Genomic DNA, 15,572 nt, shown 5'->3' with positions numbered 1-15,572 from the left:
GTCATTGAAATTTGTATTATTTGTTAGAATTGATTTTCTCCATTTATCATCTGTAAGTCATTCCTTGACATAATTTCGGTGTGATATTGATATTATGTATGGAATTAGTTGACATTTGCAGGTGACTATTAGAAACTCCCCTTTCTTGCCAATAATCACATGCCTTTTCAAAAATGCCATCCCCCTTCTCTCAATTCCTCCATCTCCGCCGCATCTACTCTGAGGATGAGGCCTTTCATTCCAGAATGAAGGAGATGTCCTCCTTCTCCAAAGAAAGGTGTTTCCCTTCTTCCACCATCAACGCTGCCCCCAACTGCATTTCTTCCATTTTGCACACGTCTGTTCTCACCCCATCCTCCTGCCACCCCACAAGCGATAGGGTTCCTCTTGTCCTCACCTACCACCCCACCGGTCTCCGATCCAGCAAACAATCCTCTGTAACTCCCGTCATCTCCAACAGGATCCCACCACCAAGCACATCTTTCCTTCTACCCCCGCTTTCTGCGTTTCGGAGGGATCGCTCCCTACGTGACTCCCTTAACCTCCCACTGATCTCCCTCCTGGCACTTATCCTTACAAGCAGAACAAGTGCTACACCTGCCCCTACATCTCCTCCCCAACTACAAATCAGGGCCCCAAACAATTCCTCCAGGTGAGGCGACACTTCACCTTTCAGTCTGTTGGGGTTATCTATTGCAGGAGTCCCCAACCTTTCTTGCACCGTGGACCGGTTTAATATTGACAATTTTCTTGTGGACCGGCCAACTGGGGGGTTTGCCAGCTTTCTCACTCCCAAATAAGGGACAAAAGTAGCAGTCAAATCCTGACGAAGGGTCCCAGCCCGAAACGTCAACTGTACCTCTTCCTATAGATGCTGCCTGGCCTGCTGCGTTCACCAGCATTTTTTGTGTGTGTTGATGGGACACTTGTGTTTACCCTGAGAAAGACTACCATGACCATGAAGCCTTGCGCAGGCACCTGTGTGCACATGCCTGATGTGCGCATATGTGGCGTGCGCATGCACGTACTTGCTGATTTTTTTTCCACAAATCCGTTTTGGCTTAATCTTCCCGACTACACTGTACATACATTATTTCTGCTTTATATAGGCTGTGAATTTATCATATCATTAATGCTTTTACTATATGTTAGAGTTATTTTAGGTTTTATGTGTTATTTGGTAAGTTATTTTTTGGGTCTGGGAACGTTCAAAAATCTTTTCCATATAAATTAATGGTAATTGCTTCTTCGCTTCACGCCATTTCGGCACGAAAGGTTTCATAGGAATGCTGTACCTTAGAGGGGGAAATACGGGACAAGGGCGCTCCCATATGGGACAAACTAATTTAGCCTGATATACGGGATGTCCCAGCAAATATGGGACAGTTGGCAACCCTATGTTCAAGTTCAACAGTGTGTGACAGGGAACGAGAAAAGATGCAGCTGACTCATATCATTTCCTCGCGGCCCGGTCCGCAGTCCGGTGGTTGGGGACCACTGATCTATTGGATCTGGTGCTCCCAGAATGGCCTCTTATATTTTGACGAGACCCAACGAAGATTGGGAGACTGCTTTGCTGAGCACCTACACTCCGCCAGGTAAAGCAGGACTCCCAGTGGCCACCCATTTTAATTCCACTTCCCATTCCCATTCCCATTCTCATTCTCATTCCCAATGTCCATCCATGGCCTCCTTTACTGTCACAATGAGACCACACTCAGGTTAGAGGAGCAACACCTTATATTCTGTCTACGTAGCCTCCAAACTGATGGCATGAACATCAATTTCTCAAACTTCCAGTAATACCCCCCCCCCCACTTCTCTATTCCTGATCCCCTTTTCCCTCTCTCACCTTATCTCCTTGCCTGCCCATCGCCTCCCTCCGATGCTTCTCCTTTTTTTTTCTTCCTGGGCCTTCCATCCTCTCCCATTAGATTCTCCCTTCTCCAGCCCTGTATCTCTTTCACCAAGCAACTTCCCAGCTCTTTACTTCACCCCTCCTCCCTCCCAGTTTCACCTGTCACCTTGTGTTTCTCCCTCCCTTCCCCACACCTTCTAACTCTGACTCCTCATCTTTTGTTCCTCCAGTCTAGATGAAGGATCTTAGCCCAAAACATCGGCTGTACTCTTTTCTCTAGATGCTGCCTGGCCTGCTGATTTCCTCCAGCTTTGTGTGTGTTGCTTGCCTTTCCAATCATTCTTTAAAACCAAGAAGGAGCCCATTTGACCCAAAAAAAAAGCCCTATTATTCCATTAATTTTCCTTATCATATATTTTCCCAATATTCTCATCAATTCCATTCAGACTGGTTGGCCCGTCTTATCCATGCCAACCTGGGTGGCAGGGTGGATATACATTTCTACCAAAGGTTTTTTTTTAACGTGTCGCACCAGACAGTCAGCCATCCTTGCCTGGCGTGTGGTGTCAGGATTGGTCTCCTTTCAGATTAGCCGGGTTCACGATATGAACATTCCTGACGCGACCTTTTTTTTTAAACGGGGCTGAGTGGCTAGCTCGATGCTGAACCCGGCACGGATGGTGGGGGGTGGCCCGACTTGGATTTGAACTTGGGAGCCTTCTCTCCGGAGCCCGGCGCTGATGCCATTGCGCCACCAGCCGGCCTTCTACCAAAGGTAAGATGCTCCTTCTCTCCCATAGTCTTCAGGTCAGCCTTGGGCAAGATGTGGCATCTGCTTAGCCTCCTCCCGATCAGGGTCACGTGAAGCCATGGGAGCAGCTGGTGCATGTCACAAGTCCTGCCAGGCAGACAATCTCTGAAGAGTAGCCATAATGGCTGGCATCATCCATCTTGTAAAGATAGTCTCCAGAAGAAGACAATGGCAAACCACTTCTGTAGAAAAACTGAACAGAAGCAATCCTGGTCAGGGAAAGACCAACCGAGATAGAAACATAGAAAACCTACAGTACAATACAGGCCCTTTGGCCCACAAAGTTGTGCCAGCTATATCCTTACCTTAGAACTACCGAGGCTTACCCAAAGCCCTCTATTTTTCTAAGCTCCATGTATCCATCCAGGAGTCTCTTAAAAGACCCAATCATTGCCACCCTGAATCGGCCCATTTCCTCCATATTTATAAAATATATTTTGTATTTGTTTTTTTTTCTCTACTCTTGGGATATAATTACATTTTGTAGTTTCTATGTTATGGCAAATGGTGATTAATGTTGTTCTTACACTTTTTCCCTTGATATATTTTTTGTCCTTCCAAACTTTGACTGTTAGACAATAGACAAAGGAGCAGAATAATGCCATTCAACCTATTGAGTCTGCTCTGCCATTTAGTCGTGGCTTTTTCCTAACCATCCGGTAACCCTTAACCTCTTTCCCAGTCAAACTTCTTACTGAATTCAAACTTCATTATAGCTAACCTTAAATATTTTCCTCCTGTTTGGTGCAGGGATCAAAGTAGCTCTGTTGCTATAAAATCCACTAACCCCTATTCCATAAGATGTGATGGACTATCCCAGTGGTCAAGTACAAACATCTGAATTTTCACCAAATTTATTATCAATTTACTAAGGATCATCCACTCTTTTCATTTCAATAAAACAAACTTACTAGGAAGCAACAGCGTCCATTCAATATTTAGTGTGCTCACAAACTATTACAACACAGATTTGATCACTAGCAGTTTGGTTCCTAGGCTTACGAGTTGTAACATGTTTTTAAGTACCTTTGCATAAATATCATCCCTGGCACTTAATCACAGAAATTTTTAATTAGGTCTTAATGGAATTATTTCTCTCAAATTATTTTCTCAAATATTTCCTTTCTCAAAGGAATTATTTCAAGTATCAACATGGAGATAATTTTGTACTATTACCACACCATAGAACCATAGAACACTACAACACAGAAAACAGACCATTCGGCCCTTCTAGTCTGTGCCGAAATGTTATTCCACTAGTCCCATTGACCTGCATCCCCCCATAACCCTCCAGACCTCTCCCATCCATGTATCTATCCAATTTATTCTTAAAACTTAAGAGTGAGCCGGCATTTACCACATCAGATGGCAGCTCGTTCCACACTCCCACCACTCTCTGAGTGAAGAAGTTCCCCTTAATCTTCCCCCTAAACCTTTCCCCTTTCACCCTAAAGCCATGTCCTCTCGCATTTATCTCTCCTAATCTAAGTGGAAAGAGCCTATTCACATTTACTCTGTCTATACCCCTCATAATTTTGTAAACCTCCATCAAATCTCCCCTCATTCTGCTACGCTCCAAGGAATAAAGTCCTAACTTGTTCAATCTTTCCCTCTAACTCAACTCCTGAAGACCCGGCAACATCCTATTAAATCTTCTCTGCACTCTTTCAATCTTACTGATATCCTTGCTATAGTTAGATGACCAGAACTGTGCACAATACCCCAAATTTGGCCTCACCAATGTCTTATACAACCTCCCCATAACATCCCAGCTCCTATACTCAATACTTTGATTTATGAATACCAGGATGCCAAAAGCCTTCTTTACAACCCTGTCTACCTGTGACGCCACTTTCGGGGAATTATGTATCTGAACTCCCAGATCTCTTTGTTCCTCCACACTCCTCAGTGTGCTACCATTTACTGTGTATGTCCTACCTTGATTTGTCCTTCCAAAATGCAACACATCACATTTGTTTGCATTAAATTCCATCTGCCATTTCCTGGCCCATTTTCCCAGTTGGTCCAGAACAGGAAGGCATTTTGTGTCGGAAAGAAGCAAGCTTATTCTTACAATACCTGAAATGGAAATAATATTTACATCTTATTAGGAACTTCAGGAGAGCAAATATTATGGAGTCAGCTGAGCTGATTTTTTTTTAAGATGAAACCTATAATATTCAGGTCCTCTTGCGGACTTTATCCTTTGCCACCACAAGATTGAAGATGTTGTCAAGTAAACCCCATGCATTCCCCAGTGGCCTTTCAATTAACTGGCCTCCAACTGCTGTTGTCATTGTTGGGCAGTTTAAGTTTATAAAACCATATTATGAACTGCTGATGTTACATGAAGTAAGTTTGCTTCATTTACAGTAGTGGTCTTGACTCCCAAACCTACTGACAGATCTATGTACAGTGCAACTGCACCTAAAGTAACAAATTTTGCCTGTAATAAGCATGAAGCCTTGTACGGTAAGCCTTTTTCGAATGCATTAGGCAAACTAGCACAGATATCTTGCTCGTTGATTCATCTGTTATAGGGTGTGACGTGAGCGATCATGGTCTTTCTTTGACCATGATTGTTCTTGCCATATTTTTCTACAGATGTGGTTTAACATTGCCTTCTTCTGGCCAGTGTCTTTACAAGACAGGTGACCCCAGCCATTATCAATACTCCTCAGAGATATCCTGCCAGGCATCAGCGGTCGCATAACCAGGACTTGTGATATGTACCAGCTGCTCATTTGACCTTTCACCACCTGCTCCCATGGCTTCACGTGACCCTGACTGGGGGCTAAGCAGGTGCTAAACCTTTCCCAAAGGTGATCTGCAGGCTAGAGGAGGTAAGGAGCACCTTGCATCTCATTTGGTAGAGATATATCTCCACCCCACCACCCAAGATCTTCTGCATAACACCATTTAGCACGTTTTCACACACAAATGGTTTTCTGTCCATTTCCCAAATCCTGCTGGAGAAGTTTTTTTTTCTTGAAGTGTCTCCATTAATATTATGCATTAGCACAGCTGGGATTGAGAGGCTGCATTTATTTATTTATTGAGCTACAGCACTGTTACGTACACACAACCCTGGGGAAAGTACCGGTTACATGCACGCAACACTAAAAGTATCAGCAGCAATAGAACACACCTGGCATCTGGTTTTGCTGTTAACAAAACACTATTTTATTAGTAACTACGTCATATAGTAACTTAACCAGGTAAATTAAGAGTTACCGGGGTTATGCATATTTAGGTGTACATATATAAATCCCCAAACTTCAGAGCAAGGGTGGTAAGTGATACAGTCTTACGATGGTATGTAAGAAAGTTCTGTTCAGTTCAATCTATGGAATTTGAGATGAGAGAGAGATATTTGTAATCCAAACAAACAGGTGTCATCGATCTTCCCGTAGTCCTCCGAATACTCACAAGAAATATCACCAACAGTAGCTTATCACAAAGGGGACCATCTTCAAGGGAACCACCACGCAGACAAGGGTCGACACATACGGTTACCCCAAACACACTACGTGATAGCCACTTATCCAGTTCCACGACATACAAAATAACTCCAACAGTGATTTGCCACAGGGATGCCTTTCTTCAGTGAACTACTACACCCAGACAAAGGGGAAACACACAAGTGGTATTCACTAAGGTTTTCTGTCATCAGAGAACCCACTCCTATGGATTAACTATGTGACAATCACACTTTTGTATTCGAATGGAATCAAACTCACCCTTACAGGCTACTTAGAAGAGAGTCCAAACAGTGATCTCTTTATCACTAGGTTTCTTCTGTTTCAAACCATTCTCTCCCCTCCTCTCTGCCAACTTCTTCTAGTTGCAGTACTTTGTGAGAGTCGTTTATCAATACTATGGTTCGATCTTAACTCACCCCTTTTGGGCGACTGAAAGTTGAAACCAGCGACCCCACTCACTGGTGACTTTCATTGATCAAAACCATCTTGGCTCTGAACTGTGTGTGTCTGTAAGAGGATCATCTGACCTTGCTTATTCAAAACAAGCCGCGAGAAACCATAAACATTCATTGTCCATCAAATAACTCCACCTCTCTCACCATAGTAATCAAGCAATTTTGCAGTCAGCAGAAATCCAACAGTGCCCCAAAAGTCAGTCTCATTCTCTCGGCGTTTTGAAGTGACAGTCCACAGAAAAAATGAACCCTAGGGCTATATCGGCATCCGTTAGTCTCATGAGACCATGGATTTGCGCCTTGGAAGGTATCCAGGGCGCAGGCCTGGGCAAGGTTGTATGGGAGACTGGCAGTTGCCCATGCTGCAAGTCTCCCCTCTCCACGACACCAATGATGTCCAAGGGAAGGGCATTAGGACTCATATAGCTTGGCACCGGTGTCGTCGCAGAGCAATGTGTGGTTAAGTGCCTTGCTCAAGGACACAACACGCTGCCTCAGCTGAGGCTCGAACTAGCGACCTTCAAATCACTAGACGAACTCCTTAACCACGTGGTCATGCGCCAACACATGCAGGTATATAACAGCACGGAGTAGTCTCTTCTAGTTGCACTGCCCAGCAACCCCTTATTTAACCTTGGCTTATCACCAGACAATTTACAGTGACCAATCTTTTGAGTCAGTATGGGTGGAAGTCAGGAACAGGAAGGGAGCAGTTACTCTATTGGGGGTATTCTATAGGCCCCCTGGTAGCAGCAGAGATAGCGAGGAGCAGATTGAGAGGCAGAGTTTGGAAAGGTGAAAAAATAACAGGGTTGTTATCATGGGTGACTTTAACTTCTCTAATATTGATTGGCACCTGATTAGTTCCAATGGTTTAGACGGGCAGAGTTTGTTAAGTGTGTCCAGGACAGAATCCTGTCATAGTATGTAGACAGGCTGACTAGTGGGAATGCCATACTAGATCCAGTATTAGGTAATGAACTAGGTCAGGTCACAGATCTCTCAGTGGGTGAGCATCTGGGGGACAGTGACCACCGCTCCCTGGCCTTTAGCATTGTCATGGAAAAGGATAGAATCAGAGAGGACAGGAAAATTTATAATTGGGGAAGGGCAAATTATGAGGCTATGAGGCTAGAACTTGCGGGTGTGAATTGGGGTGATGTTTTTGCAGGGAAATGTACTATGGACATGTGGTCGATATTTAGGGATCTCTTGCAGGATGTTAGGGATAAATTTGTCCTGGTGAGGAAGATAAAGAATGGTAGGGTGAGGGAACCATGGGTGACAAGTGAGGTGGAAAATCTAGTCAGGTGGAAGAAGGCAGCATACATGAGGTTTAGAAAGCAAGGATCAGATGGGTCTATTGAGGAATATAGAGTAGCCAGAAAGGAGCTTAAGAAGGGGCTGAGGAGAGCAAGAAGGGGGCATGAGAAGGCTTTGGCAAATAGGGTAAAGGAAAACCCCAAGGCATTCTTCAATTATGTGAAGAAAAACAGGATGACAGGAGTGAAGGTAGGACCGATTAGAGATAAAGGTGGGAAGATGTGCCTGGACGCTGTGGAAGTGAGTGAGGCCCTCAATGAACACTTCTCTTCAGTATTCACTAATGAGAGGGAACTTGATGACAGTGAGGACAATATGAGTGAGGTTGATGTTCTGGAGCATGTTGATATTAAGGAAGAGGAGGTGTTGGAGTTGCTAAAATACATTAGGATGGGTAAGTCCCCGGCACCTGACAGAATATTCCCCAGGCTGCTCCACAAGGCGAGAGAAGAGATTGCTGAGCCTCTGGCTAGGATCTTTATGCCCTCGTTGTCCACTGGAATGGTACTGGAGGATTGGAGGGAGGCGAATGTTGTCCCCTTGTTCAAAAAAGGTAGTGGGGATAGTCTGGGTAACTACAGACCAGTGAGCCTTACGTCTGTGGTGGGAAAGCTGTTGGAAAAGATTCTTAGAGATAGGATCTATGGGCATTTAGAGAATCATGGTCTGATCAGGGACAGTCAGCATGGCTTTGTGACGGGCAGATCGTGTCCAACAAGCCTGATAGAGTTCTTTGAGGAGGTGACCAGGCATATAGATGAGGGGAGTGTAGTGGATGTGATCTACATGGATTTTAGTAAGGCATTTGACAAGGTCGAACATGGTAGGCTTATTCAGAAAGTCAGAAGACACGGGATCCAGGGAAGTTTGGCCAGGTGGATTCAGAATTGGCTTGCCTGCAGAAAGCAGAGGGTAGTGGTGGAGGGAGTACATTTGGATTGGAGGATTGTGACTAGTGGTGTCCCACAAGGATCTGTTCTGGAACCTCTACTTTTCGTGATTTTTATTAGGACCTGGATGTGGGGGGGAGAAAGGTGGGTTGGCAAGTTTGCAGATGACACAAAGTTGATGGTGTTGTGGATAATGTAGAGGATTGTCGAAGATTGCAGAGAGAAATTAATAAGATGCAGAAATGGGCTGAGAAGTGGCAGATGGAGTTCAACCCAGAGAAGTGTGAGGTGGTACACTTTGGAAGGACAAACTCCAAGGCAAAGTACAAAGTAAAATGGCAGGATACTTGGTAGTGTGGAGGAGCAGAGGGATCTGGGGGTACATGTCCACAGATCCCTGGAAGTTGCCTCACAGGTAGATAGGGTAGTTAAGAAAGTTTATGGGATGTTAGCTTTCATAAGTCGAGGGATAGAGTCTAAGAGTCGCGATGTAATGATGCAGCTCTATAAAATTCTGGTTAGGCCACACTTGGAGTACTGTGCCCAGTTCTAGTCGCCTCACTATAGGAAGGATGAGGAAGCATTGGAAAGGGTACAGAGGAGATTTACCAGGATGCTGCCTGGTTTAGAGAGTATGCATTATGATCAGAGATTAAGGGAGCTAGGGCTTTGCTCTTTGGAGAGAAGGAGGATGAGAGGAGACATGATAGAGGTGTACAAGATAATAAGAGGAATAGATAGAGTGGATAGCCAACGCCTCTTCCCCAGGGCACCACTGCTCAATACAAGAGGACATGGCTTTAAGGTAAGGGGTGGGAAGTTCAAGGGGGATATTAGAGGAAGGTTTTTTACTCAAGAGAGTGGTTGGTGCGTGGAATGCACTGCCTGAGTCAGTGGTGGAGGCAGATACACTAGTGAAGTTTAAAAGACTACTAGACAGGTATATGGAGGAATTTAAGATGGGGGGTTATATGGGAGGCAGGGTTTAAGGATCGGCACAACATTGTGGGCTGAAGAGCCTGTACTGTGCTGTACTATTCTATGTTCTATGTTCTATGTTCAATTAATCTACTGACTAGTACATCTCTGGACTGTAGGAGGAAACCAGAGCACCTGGGGGAAATCCACACGGTCACGGGGATACGTACGAACTCCTTACAGGGAGCAGCAGGAATTGAACCCAGGTCACTGGTACTGTTAAAGCCTTGTGATAACCACTATACTACTGTGCTGCCCTATTATTGTGTTATGATGCGCCATCACATTGGTTTTGGTATCAAATGTACCTTCCCCGTCATGTCAAGAGCTCTTAGTTCAATGAACTGTGCAGTAATATAAATACTGCAGTCACTCAAGTCAAGTATGATGTTCTCCCAATGGGTTGTCTGTTGGTGGAATCTCAGGTGGCTGTGGGGGCTGATCAGTGATCCACATATTCTGTTGCAGTGTGGGCAGTGGTGTATAAGAAATAACATAATTGCAAACTCCAACAATCATTCATAAACCTAAGAATCAGGATTTTCAGTTACATTGTTGGACTGGAAATGCTGGCATTATTCTCCTTGAAGGAAAGAGGATATTTGATGGAGACGTCAAATATTGGCAGTTTTAGATAAAGTAACTCTTTACTCAGAGTAGTTATAAACTAGAATTCACAGCTTGCTAAAATTGTAGAAGCAGATTCAGTCAGTGCCTTCAAAAGGAATTTCTTATTCTCTGGAAAGCATCTGTTGGGCTTTGAGGAAGGAGAGGGAATTCTACTAAAGGAATTGTTCCTCTGGGAGCCAGCATGGACTCAATCAACCACTTCACTTTCTATGCCATAACAGCTACATAATTTGATTATGTAAGGACAATATATAGAGAGTCTGATATGACTGATTAAATGAACAGCAAATATAATGCATAGCCTTGAGTTGGCAATTTTGTTTAATGCTTTTTGATTTCTAAAAACTTGGTAGTTACTTTCAGTTGAACTAATTGAAAACAAAGCATTTAATCAAAGTTCAAAGTAAATTTTACAATCACAAGTACATATATGTCACTATATACAACTCGGAGGTTCATTTTCTTGTGGGAATACTCAACAAATCTACAGATTAATAACTATAACAGAATCAATGAGAGACCACACCAACGGGGATCTGTACTGGGTCCAATGTTGTTTGTCATATACATTAATGATCTGGATGATGGTGTGGTAAATTGGATTAGTAAGTATGCAGATAATACTAAGATAGGTGGGGTTGTGGATAATGAAGTAGGTTTTCAAAGCTTGCAGAGAGATTTAGGCCAGTTAGAAGAGTGAAAGGCTGAAAGATGGCAGATGGAGTTTAATGCTGATGAATGTGAGGTGCTACATCTTGGTAGGACTAATCAAAATAGGACATACATGGTAAATGGTAGGGCATTGAAGAATGCAGTAGAACAGAGGGATCTAGGAATAATGGTGAATAGTTCCCTGAAGGTGGAATCTCATGTGGATAGGGTGGTAAAGAAAGCTTTTGGTATGCTGGCCTTTATTAATCAGAGCATTGAGTATAGGAGCTGGGATATAATGTTGAAATTGTACAAGGCATTGGTAAGGCCAAATTTGGAGTATTGTGTACTGTTTTGGTCACTGAATTATAGGAAAGATGTCAACAAAATAGAGAGAGTACAGAGAAGATTTACTGGAATATTACCTGGGTTTCATTGCCTAAGTTACAGAGAAAGGTTGAACAAGTTAGGTCTTTATTCTTTGGAGCATAGAAGGTTGAGGGGGGACTTGATAGAGGTGTTTAAAATTATGAGGGGGATTGATAGAGTTGACGTGGATAGGCTTTTTCCATTGAGAGTGGGGGAGATTCAAACAAGAAGACATGAGTTGAGAGTTAAAGGGCAAATGTTTAGGGGTAACATGTAGCAAGAGGATTGGAGTACAGGTGCAGGGAGGTACTACTGCAGTTGTACAAGGCCTTGGTGAGACCACACCTGGAGTATTGTGTGTAGTTTTGGTCCCCTAATCTGAGGAAAGACATTCTTGCCATAGAGGGAGTACAAAGAAGGTTCACCAGATTGATTCCTGGGATGGCAGGACTTTCATATGATGAAAGACTGGATCGGCTAGGCTTATACTCGCTGGAATTTAGAAGATTGAGCGGGGATCTTATTGAAAGGTATAAAATTCTAAAGGGATTGGACAGGCTAGATGCAGGAAGATTGTTCCCGATTTTGGGGAAGTCCAGAACGAGGGGTCACTGTTTAAGGATAAAGGGGAAGCCTTTTAGGTCCAAGATGAGGAAAAACTTCTTCACACAGAGAGTGGTGAATCTGTGGAATTCTCTGCCACAGGAAACAGTTGAGGCCAGTTCATTGGCTATATCTAAGAGGGAGTTAGATATGGCCCTTGTGGCTAAAGGGATCAGGGGTTATGGAGAGAAGGCAGGTACAGGGTTCTGAGTTGGATGATCAGCCATGATCATACTGAATGGCGGTGCAGGCTCGAAGGGCAGAATGGCCTACTCCTGCACCTATTTTCTATGTTTCTATGAGTGGGAGCTTCTTTACTCAGAGAGTGGTAGCTGTGTGGAACGAGCTTCCAGCAGAAGTGGTTGAGGCAGGTTCGATGTTGTCATTTAAAGTTAAATTAGATAGCTATATGGACAGGAAAGGAATGGAGGGTTATGAGCTGAGTGCAAGTCAGTGGGACTAGGTGAGAGTAAGAGTTCAGCACGGACTAGAAGGGTCGAGATGGCCTGTTTCTGTGCTGTAATTGTTATATGGTTGACTTGAGTATATAACTGGAGTGCAAAAGACAACAAGCTCAAAAGGACAGCAAATACAAAAAGAAGAAAATAATATAAAAAAATAAGCAATAAATATTGAGCACATGAGATGAAGAGTGTTATTTGATAGCTAATTATTACAGGAAATTGATAACTAATGATATAGCTAATTGTTATACAAATGTGACTGACTGCTGTCACTTTGCTATTTGGTAGTATGTAAACCAGTACACACCACCAGCTGGTGGTGTGGTGGTATCAGCACTGGACTTCAAGGCAGATGGTCCTGAGTTCAAACCTAGCCGGGTCCCAACCTGGGCAGCAGCAGTATCTGTGCAGAAGAAAGGCCTGGCAATTCTTCTTCCTTATCTTCCATGAAAATGCTATGGTCCATGAGGTCACGAAGAGTTGGACTCGACTTAACAACTGAACAACAAGACTAGTACACCCACAACTTGGGCCAGCCTTGGAAGTTAGCTGGAGGTCAGCAGAATTGAAAGCAAGACCTCTTGCAAGGGGAAACAATAACTAACCGGACCCGGAGAAAGGATAGACCCCACAAATTCCTTCTCCCTGAAAAACCAAAAACAATCCAACTAATCCAACTAACTTATTGTTGACTGATCAAAAATAGGTTGTTGATCAGGGATAGAGTGACGAAGGGTGCTGCAATGTCTTGGGTGCCAGGGTGGTGTAGCAGTTACCTCGAAGCTGTTACAGATCAAGGCATACCACAGTCTGGAATTCAATTCTGGCGTCCTCTGTAAGGAGTTTATACATTCTCCCAGAGACCATTTGTGTTTCCTACAGATGCTGTGGTTTTGTCCCACATTCCAAAGGTGCACTGTAAATTGTCCTGTGATTGATTAGGCTAGTATTAAATAGGTGGATTGCAGGCAGTGCAGCTTGTTGGGCTGAAAGAGTCCGTTCCACACTGTGTCTCTAAATAAATAAATCAAGGATGCCCCAATGGTCACAGCAACCTTGACTGAGAAGGGCCTGCCTCACTTCCTAGTCATAGTCATAGTCATACTTTATTGATCCCGGGGAAATTGGTTTTCGTTACAGTTGCACCATAAATAATAAATAGTAATAGAACCATAAATAGTTAAATAGTAATATGTAAATTATGCCAGTAAGTTATTAAATAAGTCCAGGACCAGCCTATTGGCTCAGGGTGTCTGACCCTCCAAGGGAGGAATTGTAAGGTTTGATGGCCACAGGTGGGAATGACTTCCTGTAATGCTCTGTGCTGCATCTCGGTGGAATGAGTCTCTAGCTGAACGTACTCCTGTGTCCACCCAGTACATTATGTAGTGGATGGGAGACATTGACCAAGTTGGCATGCAACTTGGACAGCATCCTCTTTTCAGACACCACCGTGAGAGAGTCCAGTTCCATCCCCACAACATCACTGGCCTTACGAATGAACAACATTACTGGCCTTACGAATGAGCAACATCACTGGCCTTACGAATGACGGCTATATTTCGACGGCTGGAGCTTTGATATCTATCATAATAGTTGATATTTATAATTTATTTAATATGATTTTGCATTATTGAGTAATTAAAGATTAGTTTCATTTGTCACACGTACGTCGAAACACGCAGTGAAATGCATCGTTGGCATCAAATCAAATCAGCAAGGCGTGTGTTTGTGATTGGGCAAGGGTCATGTTTCCGGCACCAGCATAGTATGCCCACAATTCACTAACCCTAACTGTATGTCTTTGGAGTGAGGGAGGAAACCCAGGCAGTCCTGGGGTGAAGTTGCTTACAGACAGCTGTGGGAATTCCTCCCCGATCTTACAGCTTGTACTTGTAAAGCATTGTGCTGACTGCTACGCCACCATGCCTCCCTCATATTAACATTAGTGTGAAACATCTCTCTGTGGAACACTATTTCTCTTTTTAAGGCCAGGCACAACAACTAGGAACTTTCATTTTCCTCTGATAAGTAGTTGACTGCCACCTTAGAATCACCTGAACATTTAGATAAAGTGACTGATAAAAAGTGAAGAAAATTTCTGATCCACCCAGGTTCCCTCAGGAAAGGTAGACACTGGAGTGAATAAAATGTTTGGGTCTTTGGAGAACGAGTAAAAGATTGAGGCTGACAGAATTGCTTTACCAGAAGCTGCTATTCCCCCCAGTGAGCCCAACGGCCTTGTTCTATACCAGAGTAATAATTCCATTATGTATCTGGATCAGCAAAAATATTTTCGGAGTTTTGGCTATGGTTTAAAACTTTAAAGCCAAATCCAACTAATATTTGGTTGTGACTACCTATAAGTAATACCAGTAATAAGTGTTTGGCACAATGGCATAGGAGTTAGTTTTGGTTCCTCACATCTCCAGCAACCTGGGGTCAGTCCTGAACCTGGGTGCTTTCTGTGTGAATTTTGCATGTTTTCCCTGTGATCACATGTATTTCCTCTTGTGTGCTCTGACAATGCCCTGCAGACGTTTCTTAACTTTTAAATTAACTTTTCACTATATTACAGTGTGGAAGTAATCTAACGTGCACATTCTTTCTTTTTTTTTAGGGTCTGAACGGAATGTCTGTGGATGAGAAGTCTGAATCACCCATGTATGTGTATGAGTCAACAGTGCATTGTACAAATATCCTCCTGTGCCTGAATGACCAGCGCAAGCAGGATATCCTCTGCGATGTGACCGTACTGGTGGAGAGGAAGGAATTCCGTGCCCACCGCGCTGTCCTAGCCGCGTGCAGCGAATATTTCCTACAGACTTTGATTGGGCAAACAGAACATGAGCTTGTTATCACTCTACCTGAGGAGGTATGATGTAGTGTCTTACTTTAAGATTAGGGAGAGTATAGCTACAGATACTGGTAATCTCTACAGCCAAAAGACGGTAACCAGTTGAAATTTGCAAGTACTCTATTTCTGATTCAGAACTCTATAAGATCATAATGAAGAGTAAACCATCTACTTGCTGTCTCGACCCTGTCCCTACCACAC

The 15,572-nt window shown here is 43.6% G+C and overlaps 1 protein-coding gene across 4 annotated transcripts in view; it reads left to right on the top strand.

The window, feature by feature from the left end:
• The window catches only part of bach2b (BTB and CNC homology 1, basic leucine zipper transcription factor 2b), a 348,705-nt gene that overhangs the window by 236,602 nt on the left and 96,531 nt on the right, over positions 1 to 15,572 (top strand). For all 4 annotated transcript variants that reach the window (XM_072251653.1, XM_072251652.1, XM_072251655.1 and 1 more), the window contains one exon: positions 15,135 to 15,389. In XM_072251653.1, the coding sequence (XP_072107754.1) occupies positions 15,135 to 15,389 (255 nt within the window). The remainder of the gene's footprint in view (positions 1 to 15,134; positions 15,390 to 15,572) is intronic.

The sequence above is a fragment of the Mobula birostris genome, chromosome 2 (genome assembly GCF_030028105.1).
Source record: "Mobula birostris isolate sMobBir1 chromosome 2, sMobBir1.hap1, whole genome shotgun sequence".
Classification (NCBI taxonomy): domain Eukaryota; kingdom Metazoa; phylum Chordata; class Chondrichthyes; order Myliobatiformes; family Myliobatidae; genus Mobula; species Mobula birostris.
Note: the sequence above shows the minus strand (reverse complement) of the source record. Positions and strands in the feature narration are given on the sequence as shown.